Source organism: Callorhinchus milii, unplaced genomic scaffold (assembly GCF_018977255.1).
Source record: "Callorhinchus milii isolate IMCB2004 unplaced genomic scaffold, IMCB_Cmil_1.0 Scaffold24, whole genome shotgun sequence".
In the NCBI taxonomy this organism is placed as follows: Eukaryota; Metazoa; Chordata; class Chondrichthyes; order Chimaeriformes; family Callorhinchidae; genus Callorhinchus; species Callorhinchus milii.
This window is the reverse complement of record NW_024704765.1, coordinates 8,807,374-8,830,800: the sequence shown is the minus strand read 5'-3', so window position 1 is coordinate 8,830,800 and position 23,427 is coordinate 8,807,374. Positions and strand designations below refer to the sequence as shown.

General features: G+C 50.4%; 3 protein-coding genes across 7 annotated transcripts in view; 2 read left to right on the top strand and 1 right to left on the bottom strand.

The window, feature by feature from the left end:
- The first annotated feature begins 2,879 nt into the window (after positions 1–2,879).
- On the top strand, positions 2,880–7,683 carry pex10 (peroxisomal biogenesis factor 10). Of its 2 annotated transcripts, none has more exons than XM_042343642.1 (6): positions 2,880–3,126; positions 4,888–4,968; positions 5,123–5,508; positions 5,989–6,164; positions 6,395–6,530; positions 7,015–7,683. In XM_042343642.1, exons 1-6 carry the CDS (start codon positions 3,018–3,020, stop codon positions 7,081–7,083), a joined length of 957 nt encoding a protein of 318 aa, XP_042199576.1. In that variant the 5' UTR covers positions 2,880–3,017; the 3' UTR covers positions 7,084–7,683. The 2 variants fall into 2 exon arrangements, with proteins under 2 accessions (XP_042199576.1, XP_042199577.1); XM_042343643.1 differs by lacking the exon at positions 2,880–3,126 and adding an exon at positions 3,725–3,745.
- A 580-nt stretch (positions 7,684–8,263) lies between these two features.
- rer1 (retention in endoplasmic reticulum sorting receptor 1) lies at positions 8,264–19,283 on the bottom strand. 3 transcript variants are annotated; one of them, XM_007902109.2, is made up of 7 exons: positions 19,183–19,283; positions 12,592–12,676; positions 12,356–12,460; positions 11,917–12,016; positions 11,357–11,435; positions 10,855–10,990; positions 8,264–10,172 (listed from the first exon to the last, which is right to left on the bottom strand). In XM_007902109.2, the coding sequence occupies exons 2-7, from the start codon at positions 12,670–12,672 to the stop codon at positions 10,083–10,085; spliced, it is 591 nt and encodes a 196-aa protein (XP_007900300.1). In that variant the 5' UTR covers positions 12,673–12,676; positions 19,183–19,283; the 3' UTR covers positions 8,264–10,082. The 3 variants fall into 3 exon arrangements, with proteins under 3 accessions (XP_007900300.1, XP_042199630.1, XP_007900301.1); XM_042343696.1 differs by having other exon boundaries at positions 12,592–12,673; positions 19,183–19,282; XM_007902110.2 differs by lacking the exon at positions 19,183–19,283 and adding an exon at positions 18,478–18,632 and having other exon boundaries at positions 12,592–12,673.
- A 2,370-nt stretch (positions 19,284–21,653) lies between these two features.
- Positions 21,654–23,427, top strand: part of LOC103184214 (MORN repeat-containing protein 1) — a 44,291-nt gene continuing 42,517 nt past the window's right edge. For both annotated transcript variants that reach the window (XM_042343766.1, XM_007902108.2), the window contains exons 1-3: positions 21,654–21,759; positions 22,395–22,466; positions 23,061–23,159. In XM_042343766.1, coding sequence (XP_042199700.1) covers positions 21,687–21,759; positions 22,395–22,466; positions 23,061–23,159 — 244 coding nt within the window. In that variant the 5' untranslated portion in view covers positions 21,654–21,686. The remainder of the gene's footprint in view (positions 21,760–22,394; positions 22,467–23,060; positions 23,160–23,427) is intronic.

Genomic DNA, 23,427 nt, shown 5'->3' with positions numbered 1-23,427 from the left:
CGCTGCGCCAGGCTGACACGCCTGCCACTTGGCCAGGCAACGTGCACAGTCACGGGGGCTCAGGGGGTCACACAGGCATACATACAACACACACACACACGGCACTGACCATGTGTTCACCCACACGCATGCACACAGCCACGCGCCGAGCCAAGGCACACAATAGACAGAGACAGGTTCAGCCTGAATTACCGCGGATGATTAAGCTATAAGAACCTGTTCCAAAGGTGGTTTTTATTGCTCCTCAGCTCAGCTGATGCCACTCTTTGCACAAAGTTTGGGCTGTTGCTGTCCAGTGGGTCCATTTCTCTGGTGCTGGGACCTGATTTCCTGAAAGCCCGATTGCTCTGAGGTTCATTCGCTGGGGGGGGGGTGTAATCCTTAGCCACACACGTCAGCCATTTTGCACAACATCAAACGTGTCGCACGAGAGATGAACAAGCAATTTATTTTGAGTGGGAGGGCGGGCGGCCAGGACACTTTCTCCTGGGTCTGAGCACCACAGGTGACGCTCCCCTCCCTCCTTTGAGGGTCCCGTTTGAAGAAACTGACCGCACTGGTGGGGCGGAGAGAGTTTGCCAAGTATTCGGTCAGATACAGGATCTTTCTGAATAGTACTCTGTGCGGTGCCAAGTGCGTCTCTCTCTCTTTCTCCTTCTCAATACGTAGCTCTGTGTATGTGTGTGTAAAGGGCCGGTCATCGTTGGGGTGTGATCTCAGCCCCGACCCCCTCCACCCCCCCCCCCCCCCACCTCGCAGGGTTAGGGAGAGGATAGTCAGCCCGGGCTTCTGCCCCCACAGGAAAGTGTGTGGGTGCGTGTGTAAGCAGAGGTTGAGTGGGCACAAGATTATGGCTGTGATTTCTCCTCTCTAACCCCCATCTCCCCCCTCCCATCGGGATCAAGGTCGCCCACAAATAGCGGCTGGTGGGTCAAGGCACCGCTGGGCACGGGTGGACTTGCACAATGAATAAAGGAGATAAACAGAGGGCTTTATACAGCGACTCCTGGACCAGCTGCACAAATAAAACACACTCTGCCACTCCTTTGTTTGTCTCTTGCAATGGCTGCAGTGAATCAGCCGTACTCTTGAGTGACTCCGGTTTAACACGGGGCCGTATCACACCCCTCCCCACCCCAACCGCCTCCACCCGGGGTCAGCGTGTCTATGGGAATTTGTACAGCACCTTGGGACATGCTCCCGACGTGAAGGGCGGTTATACAAATGTAATTTGTTGTTTGTTGTATGACGGGTCGTGTGAGTGTCCACGTGAGAATCAGTGTGAACGTGAGAGGGTGTGCGCGGGTCAGTGTCCGTGTGTCGATCAGAGCGTGTGGATGTGAGGGTGTGCGATGGTGTCAGGGTCAGGGTGTGTGTGTGTGTGTGTGTGTGCCCACTCTTACCGCCTCCTCTCACATCCACCTCAACAGTTCTGCCATTGCCTGGTTCCAATCCTACCTTTCCCACCGTCTGCACTTCGTGTCCACCACCGGCTTCTCCTGTAGCCCCCGCGCCGTCACGTGTGGCGTCCCTCAGGGCTCTGTCCTCTGCCTCTTCTACCACAGGCCACCGAGACCCTGATCCAAGCTTTTGCCACGTCCCGCTTGACTCCACCAACCGCCCGCTCACTGGACTTCCCGAACTCTTCCCTCCTCCACGAGCGGCAGACATTTCGAAACTCTGCAGCTCGTGTCCTCTCCCGCACCGGGCTCCGCGAACCAATCACCCTTCGCTCTCGCCCGGCTTCGCTGACTCCCCATCCAACAACAACAACAACTTGGGTTTATGTAGCGCCCTCCACGCCGGGCGGCGTCTCAGAGCGCTTCACCGTAACGGATCCCGGGACCGAGCCGGGGGGGGGGGGGGGAGAGGGGCCGGGTGGGGGGGGGGCAGGGGCCGAGGGGGGGGGGGGGAAGGTGACCAAAGACGCGGTCGAAAAGGTCTTCAGCAGAGACCTGAAAATGGGAAGGGAGGGGGCGAGACGAAGGGAGTTCCAGAGCCTCAGAGGATCGAGTACAAAACCCCTCGCTCTCCCCTTCAAAGCCCCCCATGGTCTTTGCTACCTCCCCCCAACCCCCCTCCCCCCCAAACCCCCTCCCCCCAACCCCCCTCCCCCCATGCTACCTCTCCGACCCCATAAGCCCTCGGTCAGCCCGTCCGCCCGGCGGACACCGTGACCCGCTTCAGGTCCCCCGCCCTTCCCGCCCCACCATTGGCGGTCGGCCTTCAGCGTCTCAGCCCCGACACTCTGGAAGTCTACCTCGCGATCCGCCCGCCTCACCCCCCGCCTCACCCCCCCCGCCTCACCCCCCCGCCTCACCCCCCCCTCACCCCCCCCGCCTCACCCCCCACTTCTTTTGCCTCCTTCGAATCCAGTCTAAAGACCCTCCGTTTCGACCGTGTCTTCGGCCGCCGCTGCGGCCACCAACCCCCACCCCCCACCCCAACCCCCCCCACCCAACTCCCCTCACCCCCGCCACACCCAACCCCCCCCCCCCCCACCCAACTCCCCTCACCCCCCCCCACCCAACCCCCCCCCACCCAACTCCCCTCAACCCCCCCACCCAACTCCTCTCACCCCCCCACCCAACCCCCCCCCCCACCCAACTCCCCTCACCCCCCCCACCCAACCCCCCCCCCACCCAACTCCCCTCACCCCCCCCACCCAACCCCCCTCAACCCCCCCCACCCAACCCCCCTCAACCCCCCCACCCAACCCCCCTCAACCCCCCCCCACCCAACCCCCCTCACCCCCCCCCACCCAACATCACATCATCAGTGTCATTCGTCGTTGTTGTTGTGGTGTCGGTGCTGTGTGTGTGTGTGTGGGTGTGTGTGGGGTGTGAGGCGGCCCTGGCGGCGGGAGCCCGGGAGGTGGCGCTGCGGCGGGAGTGTGACGCCGGAGACGGAGCCGCGACATTGACGGAGACCCTCACACACAGACCCTGACACTTGCCCTCACACACACACACACACAGACCCTGACACTTGCCCTCACACACACACACACACACACGATGCCGCGGGCGGGGAATCAGCCGCAGCTGCTCCGCTCCTGTCAGAAAGACGAGTTTTACATCAACTTCCTGAGACTCCAGACCCGGGAGAGCGGCCAGAGCCTGGCGGGTCAGTCACCCCCCCCCACACACCCCCACACCCCCCCACACACCCCCCCACCAACCCAGAGCCTCACACCCCCCACCCCCACACACCCCCCCCCACCCACACACACACCCCCACACACACCCCACACACACACCCCCCCCACCCACACACACCCACCCCCACACACCCCCCCCCGGGAACCCCAGCCTCCCCCCCCCCCCACACACACCCCCACACACACCCCCACACACCCCCCACACACCCACACACCCCCCCACACACACCCCCACACACACCCACACCCCCCCACACCACACCCACACACCCCCCCACACACCCCCACACACACACCCCCACACACACATGCACACCCCCCCCACACACACCCACACACACACACCCCACACACCACACCCCCGGGAACCCCAGCCTCCCCCCCCACACACACCCACACACACCCCACCCCACCCGGGAGAGCGGCCAGAGCCTGGCGGGTCAGTCACCCCCCCACACACACACACACCCCCACACACACCCACACACACCCCCACACCCACACCCCACACACACCCCCCCCACACACACACACACCCACACCCCACACACACCCCCACCCGGGAGAGCGGCCAGAGCCTGGCGGGTCAGTCACCCCCACACCCCCACACACCCCCCCACACACACCCCCCCACCAACGCCACACCTGCGGGTCAGTCACCCCCCCCCACACACACCCCCACACACACACACACCCCCACACACACCCCCCCACCCGGGGAGAGCGGCCAGTCAGTCACCCCCCCCCACACACACCCCCACACACACACCCCCACACACACCCCCCCCACCGGGGAGAGCGGCCAGAGCCTGGCGGGTCAGTCACCCCCCCCCCCCCACACACACACACCCCCCACCCCCCCCCCACACACCCACACAGGAACCCCACCCCCACACCCCCCCACAGGAACCCAGCACCCCCCATTCCCCCCCGGGATCCAGCCCCCTTTCGCTCCCCCTCAAGGCCCCCAGGAATCCAACCCCCAGAGACCCAGCCCCCCCCCCCCCCCCCCCAGGCTGTCAGGAGAGATGGGGGTCAGGAAGGTGACCCTTTGGAGACTGCTTTACTCTCTTAACAACAAACTACACTCGTACAGCGCCCGTCACGTCGGAAAGAGGTCCCGGGGGTCTGGTCTGGCCCTGTGACCACTGATCACCCTCCACCCCTCCTGATGGCCACTGTCAAGCGCTCTGTGTCACAACCTTGTGTGAGGATCGCTATATAATAATAATAATAATCCTTGCATTTATAGCGCTTTCCATGTCTTCTCGACGTCCCAAAGCGCTTCACAGGATATGCTATAAAGTGAATTGACTGTATATTTGTGGGCGAACGCGGCAGCCAATTGCGTACAGCAATCTACAGTCGTAGATTGAAAATGACCAATTTATTATTGTTTTGGGTTTTTGGAGGGGTTATTATTAGGCTCTGTGTGGAGTAAGGAAACTTGCCCAAGGTTTCGCCCTCTGCCGGGAATTGAACCCAGGTGTCTCGCTCGCAAAGCGAGTGCTCTAACCACTGAGCTACAGGACATATGAATGCAAGTTGTTGTTGATCCCAGTTTGGATCCAAATCCCTGACTGTCCAGCGATTTGGGATGTCCTTCCTGCGCTTTACAATTGTAATTTGTTGTTGTTGTCTGTAACCCCGATGAGTAAGTGTGGATGGACAGTGTAGAGGGATCTTTACTGTGTCCCTAACCTGCCACGTTTGGTGCTGATTTTCAGGTATGAAGAGGTGGCTGGAATGGAGGAAGGAGATCGAGTTATTGGCCGACTTAACTTACTTCACTCTCACAACGTTGGCAGGTGAGACGCTTCTCAGTGTGTTGATCAGTGGCATTTACAGTCCTTTACGTGGCTCGTGGCGTGTTGCCAGGTTGTTATGGTGCATGCCGGGAGAGTAGTACAGCATGTGCCATGGGTGCGGTGCTATCATATGGTAAATCTCCATCGTTCGCAGGTTACCAGACTCTGGGCGAGGAGTATGTGAACATTGTGCAGGTGGCCCCGAGCGGCCGGGCGATTCCATCGCGGTTGCGCCGGGCGGCGCTGATCGCCCTTCACACCTGCCTCCCCTACCTCCTGGAGCGGGGATTGCACCGGCTGGAGGGGGGGCTGCAGAGAGAGGCCAGGTCGGCGGAGAGCGGGACGGGGGCACCGTGGAACCTCGGAGACTTGCTGCACCGGGCAGTGGGGGGCCTGAGCGAGCAGCAAAGGAAAGTGATCGAACTCAGCATCAGCCTCCTACGGCAGGCGGTCACCATCCTTCACCGGCTGCACCTCGGCATTTTTTACCTGAACGGCATGTACTACCACATGGCCAAGAGGATTACCGGCATCACCTACGTAAGTCGCTTGTTTCACCCCAAGTAATACTGGAGGGGGGAGTGGGGAGAAGCGACTCAACTTGGTGTACAGTAGGTTTGCCAACCCTCCCCCGATTGTCCTGGAGTCTCCAGGTGTTGAAGGTTAATCTCCCGGACACTGCTACGAGCGACCCAGAAGAAAACTCATAAGCAATCCTTGAAGGCTTAGGAACATCATAGAGCTTGACAACACTACATCAGTACTGTCTCACTTTATGATGGTAAACAATCCTCCCAGAATACACCCAACCAGAGTTGGCAACCCACGTGGACAGAGAGAGGGCACTGTGGACGGTGTTAATATAATAATCCTCGTCTTTGATATAGCGACTTATCACGTCTCTGAGACGTCTCAAAGCCCTTCACAGAATATACTGTAAAGTGAATTGACTGTATATGCTGTGTACAGAGTGCCCGTGGCTAATGAATGCTCTCCCCTGATTCCCTCCCGTGTGTGTAGCTGTGTGTGCGGAGCCAACGAGCTGACAACTCGGGGGTTCGGGCCAGCTACCGGCTGCTGGGGTGGCTCTCGTTGCTGCAGCTGGTGCTGAGCGTGGCCGTGCAGGTGAACGGGCACCGGCAGCGGAGAAGAGCCAGGCAGGAGTGGCAGCTTCACAGGAACCTTCCCAGCTCCAGGTACGCACACGTCGTAACCTCGGCTACTTTTGACATCACGTGTTTTTTTTTAAGTGGAAGAGGTAAAAAGGAAGTGGGAGGGGGAGAAGCAGTGGGATTTCAGCCCGGTTGAAGCTCAGCTTTGAGTCCGTGTCAGATCTCAAGATTTTGAGGCTAAGCAAAATTGTGCTAAGTTGGGGACTCGTCTTGGCAAGAGCATTTTTCCTCGCAGTTATTTCTCTCACTCACAGCAACAGTGCCCACGACTTGGCCACCAGTCGCCATTCCAGGTGTATCCTGTGTCTTGAAAAACGCCGACACTCAACGGCCACCCCCTGCGGCCACCTCTTCTGCTGGGAGTGCATCACCGAGTGGTGCAACACCAAGGTGAGGCTCTGGACGCATCCGTTAGTACCACAGGGCAACAGTCACCACCGACTGGAGCGATTCATAAGATTCCAGTTGTCGGCAGCAGATCACTGTCAGCTGTGAGGGTTTGCTCTTCAGGTGGATGTTGAAAAAAACTAAGGGTGGCACTGTCGGAAAAGGGAGGTTGCTCCCCCTGTCCTGGCCCAGCATTAAGCGCTTTGGTACTTTACTACTTTCAGCCACTGTACACTCCGAGGCTCTCTCCCTCAATCCCTTCACTTTGCCCTCTTTCCCCATTTTTCAGCTCACGCCTGAAGACTTTTCCAGCGTGCCTTCGGCTACCCCCCTCCCCCCCACCTTGGCATCAGGCTCCTCCATCGATAAGTGCTCCGAGACACTACCCTGGGTGTAGGGCGCTATATAAATGCAAATTGTTAGTGTTGTCTCCCTGATATGAAAAAGGCACGTGTACAAATGTAAACTGTGTTGTGTTGATTTGTAGGCAGAGTGCCCACTGTGTCGGGAGAAGTTCGAACCTCACCGGCTCATCTACCTGCGGCACTTTGGTTAGGACGAGCAGGTGGAAATCGCCGTGAGCGCTAGAGTCGCACATCTTATCCGGGAGATGCTTCATGTTAGAACGACAGAAGACAATCTGTCACTAACAGCAGTTACCACAGGAACCAAAAAATATTGTCACAATTTTGTCGATCTCGACGCCTGTGCCTTGCAGACAAGAGTTATTTTACCCCCATTTGTGCATCGTTGGGACATTCGGGAAGGCAGGATTGAAATACGGGATGTTGTTTGGGGTTCCTAATCAGGAGAAGGGGAATCGCTTGACAACGTTCTGTGTTCGAGCCCCAAAAATGGGTCGTTAGCTCCCAGTCCAGGCAGACATTCCCTGTGCAATATGAGGGGAGGAGCACTGACTTACCAGCAATGACATCCTACAGAGGAGACATAAAATGTTTCCATGAAATGTGTCTTAAAGACTCTGCAACACTATTGGAAAAAGAAAAGGAGTTCCTCGTGGTGTCCTGGCCGACAATCCTCCAGATAAAATTGGTCATTCAATTTATGGCATAAAATGGCTGCAACATTTGCCTAGAAATATGCAACTAAGATGTATATATTTGTAAATATGACAATAAATATCGGTGAAACTCTATTGATCTCTTGACATTTTTGGGCACTGATCAAATGAAAAGATTGATGACGAGTGAACAACATTCAAAGTGATCATCCCTCAGAGTTTACCTGGGATTGGGACTACGAGGTCTTTCTGCCCCCCCCCCCCCCCGACAAGAAATAAAACTTTTCTCCCCCCTGCACAGTCACACTCGAAACAAGATAATTATTAATGAAAAGAATCACAAGTTATCAGGTGGCAGTGGTATATGCAAATGTATACAGTTATGTATATTTCAGTATATAAAAATAGGCGAGTGCTCTTTCCCTCCCACCTCTTGCTCTTTAAAATAAATTGGCACATGGAGACGCTGCCTCATGTGAAGGGCGCTATACAAACACACGTTCTATGAGATTGCAAGATCTTCAAGCCTCTAACTTGCGTTGCACATGTTCACTTCCCCCTTGAAACCTACGATGGACTCTGCCCCGACCACCTTACTTGGCAGGGCCCTCACTCCATGTCCAGGATACAAAAAAAACACACTCAAAAGCATTTCAATGTAGGGAGGATTTTTTTAAAAAATAAAAACACACACACACACACAAACAAGAGGAAATGGTTTCAAATCTCTTTAAATCAATACTTCAGCCGTTCCAAAACAAAAAATGCACGGATATAACCCACTGCAGCACGTGACAGGAGGGCAGGTTATCGCCTCGGGTGGAAGGTTAAATACATTTTAAATTTGGCTACAAACCAGAATTCCTACCTGTCCGATGTGAATGCTGCTCGATAGGCAATTTCACATGCAAATAACCAGATCGGGTGCCTGTACTGGGCAGCACATGAGTGCAGTGAGACTCACAGTACGACAAACCCAATCTTAACCCAATCTTGCCAAAGCACCACAGTCCACCTGCTTTTATCCTGTAAAAGGTTGCCTGATTTTAAAACATCAGCCGCAGCTGACATACACCAGTCTGAACTGAACCCGCAAGCATCCCGTTCACCCTCACGATTGCCATGGGAGGGGCTACTAGCTCTCACCAGCGATTTAAACAGTTAATCCCCCGCATTGCTCGTTTCACATCTCCACTCTCCGTTCCACTGCCTCTCACCTCAAGTGTAAGCTTTCCAATTGCTTTAAAGATTAAATATTTTGGCGACCCCTTCTCTTCCCTCCACCATATATCCCTTTACGAGCGATTGCTCCGCTGTATCCAAAAGCTACATTCATTCAAAAGCCTTTGGGATGCGAGCCTGAGCAGTTTAATGTGCGTTAAAAACAAAGTACAGGTTTCACACTGGTTATATCGTTTTAAATTCTGGAATCTACTGAGGGCAACTTTAATATTTATATATATATATAAAAAAAATCAAATCTCAGAATCTCGAACCCACAGCATCAATACCATCAGAAAACCAAAGGTATGATTTTTTTTATTACTATCCCCATATTATGTAAAAGTATGTGTCCTGATGGTATCCAGAGAGACACAGGGCTCTCTGCATATTCCTAAGTGAGGGATGGATTGTAGAATTACATCCTCTCCCCCCCTCCCCCCCTCTGATAAACACACACACCTCCCACTTGTTCTGTGGCATTACTTTTTATATAGAAAAACAAATACTATTTCTTGCGCTTGACACACTGGCTTCGAAATCCCAGAGCCTGGCCTCTTCCAATCTTTTTTTTTTGCAGCCTGACTGAATTGTTTTCCCTCGTTTCCCACCGTCCCCCTCCTGAAGAAAAATCCCAACCAAGTTCTCCCCCACTCCCCATTCGGAATCCCAACCCCTTATGACAATCTCAAAAGCAAATTTCAATTGTTTAAAATGAGCTTCAAAAGAAAATAATTTGCTGGACCAGAAGAAAGTCTCTACAACCTTCCATGGAAAAAAAAGTTTAAAATACCAACAGACAACTCCTTCACGTAGATTTAATGTTTCTGGTAATACTGAAAAGTAGCTTTACAGAAACACACACGGCGTTTTTGCAAAGCCGCCGATGTAAGAAACCCATTTTTTTTCTACCAAACACATTATTGATCTTTTGATTTGTTTTTTTTTATCCTTTTTTTGTTTCGTTTAAGTGACAAAGTACATTTGAAATAACTGGCGTATCGAATACAGTTAACTGGTTGTTTTTTTTTCTAAGTGCGGTCACCTATAAATTAATCCAAAAAAAGGTTGGAGAAAAAAAAAATCGATATTTTATAAAGACATCTTGTGTCATCCAAAATAATCTCAACTAAATCACCTAAAATGTACCCTTCAGCAAGGCCTTGAGTAGACATGATAAGAACAGAGTTGTCACTGCGATTATTGTCCAAAATTTACGTGTAAAGGGTGAGATGCGGGGGGAGAGGGAGGGAGTGAGGAGAGGGAGGGGGCGGTAGAGAATATAATTCCAGGAACGTGGAAAGTCACATTTTCTAACTGGCAAATGTTTTCCCGGGCTCCTCCTTCCCCTTGTATGTCCTTTTGCCATGTGTGAACGGTAGATATCGGTACTTGATCATATGCTGTTGAAGGCGGCAGGTAGGCAGGCGGCGGGGGGGGTGGGGGGTGGGGTGGGGGGGGGGGGAGGAAAAAGGAGGGAAGAGAAGCAGAATGAGCTGAATTTGCTTACAAAAAAAAGTGACTGTATTTGAAGCCTGCGAGGTGCTGTCAAACTTTTTGCAGTACCCCGAGCCTTCCACTAGAGGCCCTCAGTGGGCTATTCCCCATTATCATTACTATTGAGGAGCCCTTATTACAATAATTACAGCAATCAATTAAGGAACAAATTGTTTGCTCCTCTCCATTTACAGTCTTGTGCATGCTGCATCCCCTCTTGCCCCCCCACCCGCCAGCCAGGAAGACAAGGTCAGCGCAGCCTGGCCCCCCCACCCACCCACCCCCAACAATGCGCTGCAAGAAAGCATCCCAGAGGCAACTCCCAGCTCTGTGCATGCACCGGCCTCTGCCGAAGTAGACGCCATTAGGAATTTGCTCTTCAGGGAACATCAGATAGAAATCCTTTCCCCTCCCACTGAGCACACACTGAGGAGCATCGCTGAGCCCGTGCGGCTCCATTCCCAGTCTGCTGTGAATCTCTCCCATCCCATTCCCGGCCCGTCATGGCCCTTCTCCCTCCCCCAGCCCGCTAACTACCACCCTCCCATCCTCCATACGTCACACCCCAGCCCCGGCGCCCCCATTTACCTTAATCTGCCTCTTCATGGTAATGCAGAAGAGCATAATGAAGTACATGACCAGAATTGGCCAGAAAACGGGCACGTTGAAGGCCTCAAAGAAAGTGCAACACATCGCCACCACGATTCCTTTTGTAGCGGAATGCCTGCGAAGGTTACACAGAAGGGAGGTCACACCAGTGAAGACACTCGAGTACGCTGTCCCACAAGAATGCTTTAATCAATCAGGAACATAACTAAGAAAAAAGTCGTTGTCCTCTATCCCTTCCACCCCGCTCCCCACCATCCCCCACCCACAGCTCAGAGTTAATTCAGTGAGCATCTGAGCCGAACAGAGCAGGGAAAGCTCCCAGGCTTCATCTCCAGCCTGGGGCTGAGTTAGACAATCACAGCCAGGGTGACAGGAGGGTACTGCAATTGGTCTCAGCATCCCCGCCCCCCCCCCCACCCCCCAACCATCGAAGGTTAGGGAATTTTATAAATTATGTCAAACACAGGGACTGAACACTTACCAGAACTTGAACTCTGGCAGCCTTCTTATAAATGGTCTGAACTCCTCGTTCTGCTTTGTCGGTAAAGCTGGCCCCTCGTCTGGGAAGAGAGAGAGAGAGATCTCATTAGCGCATGTTGGGAGAAGGTGAGACTGCAGGCCACGGAGAACTGGATGAGTGAGACATTCACACGGTGGAGGGCTCACACTTTCCAAGGTTCACACACTGGAGAACACCCGAAGCGGCATCATACTTCAATAGAGTGGAATGCCACAGAACTGCACACTGACTGCCTGCATCAGTGAAGCCGGGCTACATGTCGGCAAAAACAATTAGTTACGCACAGGCACAAGATGTATCCAGATTCATGGATTTTGCCTGAGCTCGAGTGGTAAGTACATGGCTAGAGAAAGAGAGACACACACACACACACAAAATCTCCAAATGATTTTCATATCCAAATAGGAGATACCAGATAGTGTCAATATCAGGCTCGCTACTGTACAAGAATGAAACAAACCCGTCAGGAGATGAGAAAAAAAAACATTGCCAAGAGACACATTCCAGTGAAATGACATTACCTGAATCTTCCATTAGTGAAGGGTCAACTTTGGGAGACAAGAAAGCAATGAAGAGGTTCAGATGGTAAATCCCCAGTGCGTAAGTCACAATGTACCATCCCTGCAATGGAAAAACAGATTCAGCATGGACTCCACAACAACAACTTGCATTTACATCACGCCCTTCACATGGGTAGCGTTCTGGAGCGCCTGAACGCTCACAACGCTGGCACTCATGCAATTAAAAGTGGAAGAAAAGTTGGCCCAGAAAAAAAAACTTATGCGTGTCTTCACCAAGGCTTATATCAGCAATCCCTCAGATAAAATCGATCACTCATTTTGTGGCTGTTTGCGGGATATTGCTGTGCGCAAACTGGCTACCTTGTATGTGGTTCCAGGCATCAGTTGGAGTCTGGTACCTGGACCCACATACAAAGTAGAAGATACAAACTTCACTCACCTGTAGGATATAAACTCTAATCATGTAGATTGCACCAAAAAGAAACGTTACAACCCATCGCACAATTGTGAAGGGCGTGGACTTGTCTAAGAGTGATTGGTAGACCTAGAACGAGAAGGTTATTTTTTTTCAGAAGAAAAGCAGAGAAAGCGTTTATTTAGAAACTCTTAGTTTGTGAACGAGTTGTCTTAGATGCAAAAATAAAGAAGAAATGTATAACTCGGGAAGATCGTTACCTGTCCCAACCGTGAAAAAAACATGCCAACCGTCGATGGTTTACCATGAATGGCATCTCCACTGCTGTCCCCTTCCGACATGCTGCTTAGAAACACAAAATGAAGTTTCACATGAGCACACGCATTTATAACAAAAGCTCAAAAATACCATACCACACTAACAACACTACTGTCACTCCTGCTCCACTCCAAAAACAAGGCAAATTCACGCTCGGAGGGAAGGAAATGCTTCCTGTGTGCCTCCACCACATAGTAAGGAAATGACTTCCAATCAGATGCGTCTTATACACCAGGTTTTACGGTACACATATATTCCTTTTATGACATGAAACAATTCCATCTCCCATTAATCAGCAGCTTGTTAACCGGATTGTTACAGCACGGCAGACTTTAGAACAGCTCAGATCATTTCCATGCAGTCAGCGAAACGTTTAAGCTGCACAGTAACAGCGAGGGCCACCCAAATAAACCTTTAGTCTCACCGTTGGGAAGAGCTGGGTCAAAGCACGGACGCGTCAGAATTTTATTGCCTTTTATTCCAATTGGACCGAGGAGGCAGTGGTTACGTTTTCATAAATCAAGACATTTCCGTGAAGTGAAACTTACCCTTGAAATCGCCCCTCCACCCTGCGTCTAAATATCACTGAACTATTAAGACAATTAGGGTCAATTTCCACTGAAACAAATTGAATTACTGCAGTGTCTCACATCATTTAGTTAATTATAATAATAATAACCCTAGCATTTGTATTAGCGCCTTCCATGTCAGGAGGAAGTCTCAAATTGCTTCACCCGATTCATTGTAAAATGTAGTGACTGTCTTGAAATAAACAACTAATGGGTGGGGGGAGGGAGTAAACTACAATCCTCACGTTGGTGTAGTGCACCTCATGCCGGGAGGACATCTCAATTGTTTAGCCAGGACACCGGGAAAAACTGCCTTCTCTTTTTAACAACATCAAAATTATATTTGTATAGCGCCTTTCACGTCAGGAGGACGTCCCAAGGTGGTGGGCAATCAGTGCTTTGGACCCGAGCACTGGGGTTCGGGATTGGGGAGGATGGAGGGCAAGGGGGGGAGAAGGAGGGTGACTGAAGGCACGGTCGAAGAGGAGGGTTTTGAGACAGGTCTTGAAGGAGGTAAGGGAGGGGACGATTTTTAGATAGTGTCATAGGATCTTTAATGTTGTTAATGTCCACCTGAAAAAGCAGACGGCATTCAACCTGACCGTTCTTCAGGTGAATATTAGAGGTCCCACACCAATATTGGAACAGAGAAGGGAGTTTCCTTGAGATACCTGGATGGCAACAATCCTCCAGATAAAACTGATCATTCACCTCCCACTTGTGGGTGAGGCCCTTACTGAGTACAAAACAGCTACAGCCTCTATCTATAGAGAGTTCCTACACTCAACAGCGATTATTGGGAAGCCCCCTCAGGCATTTTTCTTCTTTCAATTGTGATGAGTGCCTAGAGACTAAAAGAAGAGGGTTTCTATAAACATTACTGCTCTTACTCTCTCCCCCCAACACCACCAATGGATCAGGAGTTTGGTTTTAAAAAAAAGTTGAAACTGTCAACTGTAAATAAAGCAGGAATCCGTTTCCAAGACAGCAGCGCAGCAAGTGGAGTGGTAGATCTGAAGAGATTAAAACAAAAGTCAATCGACTTTATAGTATATTCTATGAAGCGCTTTGAGACATCTCAAAGACGTGATGGTTAACATCCCTTAGAAACAGACAAGGAAACAGTTTTTACAGTTTAGGCAAAAATCAAGGTTTTAGGTGCTTTTTGTCCGATCTTAAAACGTCAATACATCCAAACCCTAAATGATTTGAACATATTACAGAGGATACACTGACACTGAGACACTTCAACTCTGAGATACAAAGCACATTATCTGGGGCCCGACATTTAACTACGTAACCGGTTTGTTAGATAAAAGTGTGTTTATGTTTAAATCATTCCAGATCATCATATTTTCTTTTAATGAGTCCTTAATTTAGTTCCCAGCTATCTCGTGATTCAGATTGGAAATAAACCCCCCAACCATCCCCCCCCCCCCCCCCCCCCCCACACACACACACACACATTTCTACACAAAGTGGAAAAGCAAGTTGCTGAATGGGAACCAGTTGCAGCACCAGGAAACTCCAATTAAACATTGAGGACAGACTTGCTGTGTATTCCTGCAACTCCCCCAAACATTGGAAAGAAAAATAAATATTGAGGATGACGTGGCCAAATGCTTACGAAAATGTGCTGAACTCTCAATAGAAAATAATAAGTTTTTGAGTCTCCAACACAACCTGCTGGAATAACTAGATACCAAGCCCACTTTGCTGTACAATAGTTCAGTCTCAAACCTGGCTCGATCCCAATACTGCTCTCTATTCAACAATGTGCATTAGGGAGGGGAACATACCATTAGTAAAACTCACCTACTCACCATCATTTAAACCCAGCTCAAATTCCCTATCTCCCCAGTTCTGACGAAAAGTCATTGACCTGAAACGTTAGCTAATTTTCCTCTCTCCGTAGATGCTGCCTGATCTGCTGCCTGTTCCCAGCGACTTCTGTGTTTATATCAAGTTTCCTATTATTGGTTGTACACTCCAACGCTTGGTGAATTCTGCTTCACAATGATGGGAAAAGCTGACAGCGAATAATCAAAAAGCGATGTGGACTTGGGAGAGAGATGGGAAGGGTGCTGAAGGTAGCATTGAAATTTAAGCGATCACAAAAATAATTAAATGGTAGATTCAGGGAAAAAAATCTTTACACAGAAGGTGGTTAGAATATGGAAACATAAACTATAGTTGTGACAGAGTCCACATTTCTTTTAAAAAATAATTAGATGCTTGAAAAGGAGGTCTGTTGAAGGATGTGGGGAGCAATCATGTGAGTGGGATAGGAACTCGGCAACTGAATTACTGTGTCTAGGCTAAAAGGGGTTGGTAAACTTGGTAGCCTGTGCTGATCAAACCTGCGATCTCCCGAGCTCAGATCCTCACTAGGTCATGCATTAAACATCAGGGCGCTCCACACACACAGGACCACGTGTTAAGTGCTGCTTTTTTGCAAGGCCCCTACAACACAGAGCTCTACTGTAGCCCAAATCTGACACTCTTTAATTTTATTCACAGTGACACACTAAAAATGTCACGGCTCGTTTCAATCATATCACCCACGGGAGCTTCGCTGTAACTCAGTTAAAAAATGCAATGCCTCTTTACTCTCTCTAGAAAATCCACGAGTTACTTCATTCATAAAAATAAACTCAAGCTAAAAGGCCTTTCATTCCCAGGATTGAAATACATTGAGGAAAAAATAGATTCAAAGTCAATCAAAGCCCCTTACACCAGATTCTTCTTAAAGGCTGCTCACTCTGAATTTGTCTATGAATATTTTGTTACATTCCTTATCCACTCTAATTCACAGAAATGGAAAAGCTTCTGGAGTACTTTGCCTAATGGGTTACTTAGCCTTTCGGAATTATCTCACTTCAATTTCTGCCCTTTTTCCCCCATTGGTAAAAATAGTCATTAACAACCCTGTCAGTGACGCAGGTTCCCACCCAGGTTGACTCGGAACTCCCTTAATCAGAATTTATCTTTTTCATTGTAAACTTTTAACCTTTGCATTTTGCCCGCAAAGTATACAGTCAATTCACTTTGCAGTATATTCGGTGCATGCCTTGAGACTTCTCAAAGAAGTGATAAGATGGTATATCAAATGCAAGGATTATATTATTACAGTATTTGCCATCTCCTTTAATCAAAGTGCCTCCTTGTCTCTCAAGACGAGATCATTTTTGAAAACAAGCCAAACATTCTATTGCTTTTGTGACTAAATGTCTCTCATTAGGAAGAAACTGAAGTGCAGACTTCACTTTGCAAACAAGATGCAAATGAGTCGCCCATGACTATTCCATGGTGCACAGGAATAGAGAGAAATCAACACACGCAGCACAAAACTGCGGAAACCTCATGTTAATTTACTGCAACGTTATGTATCCAGAGAGCGGGGGCAGAATGTCTGAAAGCTCATCTACTGCTGGTTGGGCAGATCGGACTTGGGGACATGAAATCTCCAAGGCAGAGTTAGCTGAGCTGAGCTCCCACACTCAGCTCCGTGAATCTATCACTACAATTCCTCACTAAGCTCCACAGGCTCCCTACAGTCAACACCCTGAAAAACGGAATTTTCTGCACAGATGAGGCCATTCAGTCAACCCTGCCTGTGCGCCTGCCACCTCAGTCACCCCTATGAGAATTGCATGGAGAGGATACAAAACTTTACCCCACTGCATTGATGCTCCGAAACATGAGCTGCTGCTAATTCAATCCCGATTACTCTTACTCACTCACAAATCAAATAAGTTCCCTAACTACACCCAATCATTTCAATGCTTTCATAAATAATGAAAAATAATAATAATCCTTGCATTTGATATAGCGCCTTATGGCGTCTTCAAGATGTCTCAAAACACGTCACAGGATATATTTTAAAGTGAATTCACTGTATATTTTGTGGGTGAAACATGACAGCCAATTGCACACAGCAGTGAACCATAAACAGTTGTGGATAGAGTGACCAAATTATTATAATTAGAAAAAGTCAAGACATAGGAAGCAATAATAATCCTTGTATTTGATATAGCTTCTTATCACGTAGTTGAAATGTCTCAAAGCGCTTTGCATGATATACTCTATAGAGTGTAGAGATTGTGTGTTTGTTGGCAAAGTATACATTGTAGAACATAGCTAACATACTGATGGAGAATTTGATGAACCACGACATAGCATTAGGACAATGCATTAGCTAACCACAAAAATCAGATCATCTGCAAAATATTGAGCTATTCAAGACTAGTGTGAGTTACTGGACAACTACTTGGATATCGGGCTAATTTAAAGAGATGAAGGAAAACGATCACACATATTAGCTTACTGCATTAAAGTGTACAGTTTCCCATACATTGGCAGAGTGCAATAAAATGCTCTTAGTGCCAATGCTGCCATTTTGCTAATATATGAGATATACACAGTATTAGTGTATTCCTGTCTTCTGAGACATTCCAGAGCCTTGGGACGTCCTCCCGACGTGAAAGGCGCTTTACAAATGTAATTTTGTTGTTGTATTTTGTTGTTGGTGATCAAGTACAGTAGTTTGAAAACACCAATTCGCTGAACATTTTTGCTCACAATATAGTCAATTCACTGTACAATAAATATTATGTGACGCGCTTTGAGACAGTTCAATGCAATAAGGCACAGTATCAAAAGCAAGGATTATTATTTAAATCGGACAGTTCCAGGACACTCAGGTCACGCACAATTCCTCTCTGCAAGGACTTCATAAAGCTGTGCTCCAATCAGATCACCCTCTTGGGCAGCATTCCCTTATCATGCTACTCCAGCACACCCCTCTGGTGTCACCACTGGAGAAATTCAAAGAATGTCAGCTTTGCTCTCAGCCTGCAGAAGGAAAATACATTTTACCCAGCAAACAACCAGAGAAACCTTCCCCATTTCATTTTCCACCTAACATGCAGTAGCCTCAAACAATTAACCCCATGGTTGCCATTTGAGGCTTCTTTGCTGAATGACTTGGGGCATTTTAGACTCTTATTCGCACACCTTCTCCCTTATGTGGTTTCAGTTTCTAAGTAAAATCGTGTCAAGTGCTTTTGAGACATCTCGACGACGTGATTTGGTGCTAAAACAAAGGCAAGAGCTATTAGTATATTGACAATGAATTAACGAGGAAGACCTTGGGACACCATTTCAAGATTATTGACGCTATGTTAGGTGCACAAATCGTTATTTGAAAGGCAAAGCTAGGAATCGACAGCTGTGACCACCCAAGTGGCAGACCTTTACCTTGGAGGGGATGAGAGGAGCAGATATTGGGTGCTATACGAATAGGAAGCAACGTGGATCCAAAGATCAGGTGCTGGGGGGAAGCTACTGCGCCTGCGCCTCCCACGCAGCGCACCATGGGAGTTGTAGTCCCGCCGCCGCCATCCTGCCCATCGGACGCCTCGGAAAGAACTACAGCCGCCGTTAGTCACCCCCACGGAGGCCCGGGATCGCTGCCTTTCACCCCCAGCGCGCCTTCGCGGCGTGACAGAGCACTCGAGACGGAAAGGAAGGCGCTGCCGCGGCCGATGGGCGCCACAGCTTCCTCCTCCCCCGCGGCTTCAGCCAGTTGCTCAATGGGCGACAGAAAAATTCCAGACAGCAGGGAGGGTGGGAGGGAGAAGGACTGCGGAGTGCACGACGGGAGTCGTAGTCTCAGAGTGACGTAGCGCCACGTAATCCCCGTACGTCACGAGACAGAAGAACTACAGGTCCCAACCCGCACCGGCCGCCTCGCCGGCAACTTCCGGTCGCTTGAAACCGTTCGAGGGCCGCGGCGCTTCTCCGAGGGCGAGGGAGGGGGGGGACAGGAGGACGGAGCGGGAAGGGAGGGCGAGCGCGCTAACCCCGTCCGCCTGCCTCGATCTGAGGGCTCCTCGCCAAGCGCTCTGAGCTGCCGAGGGCTCAGAACGCCCTCCACCCCGAGCCGCGAAATCGAGGCCTTACCTGAGCCAATGCCTCTCGCTCCGCCGCAGCCTCCGCTCCCCCGAATGAACACGTCACCGCGGCCTCGCTCCCGCCGCTGGCGCCAGGCCCGACCAGCTGAACCGCGGCGTCATCGATCGATCGACGGCCTCCCCCCCCTCCCTCCCCTTTGGCATCGATGGCGCGGAGCTCCACACTTTCCGAGCTCAGCCCCGCGGTCAAGTGACTGGCGCCGTCCGGGTTGAAAGGAGGAGGGAGTGAGGAGTGGGGGGGGGGGGGGGGGGTTCAAAGGGCAGGTTGACAACAGGGAGCGCTTTGACGACCCGGGGGTGGGGGGGGGAGAGGGAGAGCGGCCAGTGGTCGCCGCGGAGCGATGGGAGGTCTCCCGCCGCGCGGCGATGGGAGCGCTGCTCGGCCTCGCGGGCGAGAGAGGGCCCGGCGTCGGTTCCCGGGCGGAAACCTTGGGGCGAGTCTCCTTACTCCACGCGCCGCTGTTTGCCCCGCAGTAAGTAGGAGATCGGCGGATCGTTTTTTTCCGGGCGGAGGGGGCGGGGGGGGTGGGGGGTTAGTAATACTTCGGGAATAACAACAACAACAACAACGACAACAGCAGTAAATTGGTCACTTCCATCCGCGGCTGTTCGTGGGGCACTGCTGCGCGCCATTGGCTGCCGCCGACAAAAATGTACAGTCCCACTCATTTCGCGGTGTATACTGTGAAGCGCTTCTGAGATGTCACAAAAGGTGCGATCAGGCGCTGCATCGGGTTATTATTAATGCTATTAATTCATATTATTAATCTTATAACCTCGCAAACACTGCCTCTTCAGGCAGGCGTTAAAAATCCAGCAAAGCTACACCAAAAGAGAAGGCATTTCCCCTCTCTCTCTCTCTGCCCGCGTCTCCTGATAAATCCCCGGATAAAATTGTTCGTTCACTTCGTTGTCTGTTTGCACCCAACTGTGCAGCGCCTTGGGACGTCCTCCTGACGTGAAAGGCGCTCTATAAATGGAATCTTGTTGTTGTTGTTGTTGTTGCACAAATTGGCTGCAACACTTGCCTACAAAATACACTCACTACACAATGAAATCTGTGAGACACTATTTAGACGTCCTTCTGAGGGGAAAGGCGTATATCAGATTCAAGGATTATTATTAATAAAAGCATTTTATAATTAATTGCTGTCAAATGTAGTAACTGTTTTTGTAGCTGACCCGAGGCAATCAATTTGTACGTAGAAAGCAGCCATGAATTATTGATCTGGAAGATGAGCACTGAGCCAGGGTAGAGTCCATGAGTGTGGGCTTGTTGACAAATTTCATGCCCAGCTAAAGTATCAAATAATTCCACAGTCAAAGAGGAAGATTGCAATTGGTTCCACGGAGAATAAACACATTTAATTGCCGTACAGTTAAGTTTACAGTTGTAGAATATGTTATGTGATATTCGTCCAATTATGTAGATACTGCACCAATCGCTTCCCTTCTTGTGTGTAACTTTATGCCCAGACCTGTAATGCCAGATAAATCAAAGTTTTCATTGTCAGAGGAAGGAATGTTTCAGCACCTTGTAAATTCCAAAGACAGCTGCCATTCAGAGTTTGCTTGTTCAATGGTAAGGAGTGATCCAGTACAGACTTGCACTAGACGCACCCTTCTTTTCAGTCTGCTTGCTCACAAATGAACAGTTCTGACTCAGCGTCAGAATTGCATGGGTTGATGCACTGTTAATTCTTTAAGCTTTTCGCTATTATTCCCTACAAAACCAGTCACTGTGAAATATTTTGGCAGATTTCAGTTGAAAATATGCTATAACTATCTTAAGTTCTTTCACCACTTTATCAAGCTCAGCTCGGATTAAAATCTCTTAAATTCTCCACTTCTCAAGATGCCAACTTTTTACTACAGTTGAGTCCTGGTATCTTGCAGGTACCCCCTCCCCCCCCCCCCACCCCTCCCGAGTGGCCAATTATCACAGCCTTGATACACATCTACACAAACCCCGCTTTGCAGGCAGTTTGGGGGGGATGGGAGGGCGGAGGCCACGGAATAGTGATTAGTAATGGGGAAATTGGGCTGATTTATTCCCCTGATACGGGACCGCTAAAGGCAAACATGGGCTACCTGCAAAAACACAGTCACTACACTGACAGCAATCGACTGTGAAGGGTCTGGATGGAATTAAGCATGGCATCCAATGCAAATATTATTGCATTTAAACGCTCTCCCCACAACAGCACATGACATTTTCGGGTCAGGATGACGTCCCAAGGCGCTCCTCCCTCATTCCATCCTCCCCTCCCTCTATCCCCTCCTCCTTCCATCTTCTCCTCCATCCATCATCTCCTCCATCTTGCAGAGGACCAGTCCCTGGGGGGGGAGGGGGTTGTGAGGGGATGGGCGGGGCTTACGGGTTGACCCCGGTGGCGAGCGGCGCCGTGATTGGCGCACGCCCTTAGCAACGGCGCGGGTCCGGGCGGCCAATGGGAGAGGCGCTTACTGGAGCTGGGACCGCGGTGGGTGAAGATGGCGCGCAGGGAGAAGGTGGAGGGAGAATCCCCGCTTTATGTCGGGGAGGTGAAACACGAGCTGCGCGACGGTGAGGAGGCGGAGGCGGAGGAGGTCGAGGGGACAGTGTCGGTGCCCCGAGTGAGGAGCGGGAACCGGAGCCGCCGCGCAGTTTATGTAACCGTCAATTAAAGGGGCAGTGTCCCAACTGTCAAATTAAAGGGGAAAAAAAATCGGCAGATTTTAATGTTTGCAAAGAGAGAGAAGAGCCCCCTCCTCTCCCCCCCCCCACCCCCCCACACACACACACACTCCCCTGCGCCACAGGGGAGAAGAGGGGTTCACTGGTTGGTGTCACTGGGTAATTTGAATTCTTTTATCTTTTTCGCATACCGCCACAGCACGGAGCGATGGGTCAGACAGACCCCGGGGGGGTGGAGGGGTGGGTGACCCAACAACAAAAAACATAATCCGATTCGGATCGTTCCTCCTCTTCCGATGTGCCAAAATGTTATTGTGTTTTTTTTTTCCGCAGCGCTCCCTCCCCTTCAAGCTGTGCTTGGAAGTGCTTTGAGGTAGACAGACCGCTTTAGCCCACCACGGACCATTCAGCCTCTGCCCTCCGCTTCCCTCGCAAAGGATAGGAAAAGAATGGACCGTGCAGTTTGGCTCGGAGCTCTAGCCTTGCGGTCCGCTGACTGGTCATTTATTTGTTTACCCCCACAGGATTCGGCCTGTACATTTACCCAAACAGCTTCTTCCGTTACCAAGGAGAATGGAAGGCGGGCAAGAAACACGGTACGTGTGGAATTTAAGAAATATGGAATCCTACAGCGCAGGCCGGAGGGCTGGCCGTTTGGCCCATTGCGCCGGCGCCAGCTGTTAATAGTAACAGCAACAACTTGGATTTGTGTAGCGCCCTCCACGCCGGACGGCGTCTCAGAGCGCTTCACGGTAACGGATCCTGGGGCCGAGCCGGGGGAAGTGGGGGGGGGGCGGGGGGGTGGGAAGGTGACCAAAGACGCGGTCGAAAAGAAAGGTCTTCAGCAGAGACCTGGAAATAGGAAGAGAGGGAGCGAGGCGAAGGGAGTGAGGAGGGGATTCCAGAGCCTCGGGGCATAGTGGCTGAAGGCACAGCCGCCGAGGGTTGACGGAGGACTCGGGGGACAAGGAGGAGGCCAGACCCAGAGGAACAAAGGCAACGGGCACTGTTTTGAGGAGAGAGGAGGTCAGAGAGGTCGGGGGGTGCGGAGGAGTGGAGGGATTTGAAGACAAGGGTGAGGATATTGAAGTCTTAATAATCACATATATGGCAAAATGTGGTGACTGAATTTTTTATGCAATCTTTTGACTGAAGAACTAATCTATCTATTACTGTTTACATCACGTCAGGCCATGGGAAGCTGATGATGAGGGATGGGAGTTACTACGAGGGGCAGTTTGTGAATGGAGAAATAAATGGCAATGGGGTTCGCTATTGGGCTGCAACAGGTGAGCTTATGCCCCTCATGCCTCTATCTGTTTTATGCTTAATTGCACTCTTCCCCACTCCCCCTCTGTCTGTCTCTCTTTCGTTTGGAATGACAACAAAATAATAAGAATAATTCTTGAATTTTATACAACTCCTTCACCTGTCACTTCCTTATCAAAACACTTCACTGGATATGTTGTAAAGTGCAGTGCCTTCATTGGACGAACGTGATAGACAATTTTCACAGAGCAACGTTCCACAAACAGCCACCGATTCTGTTTGGGAGAA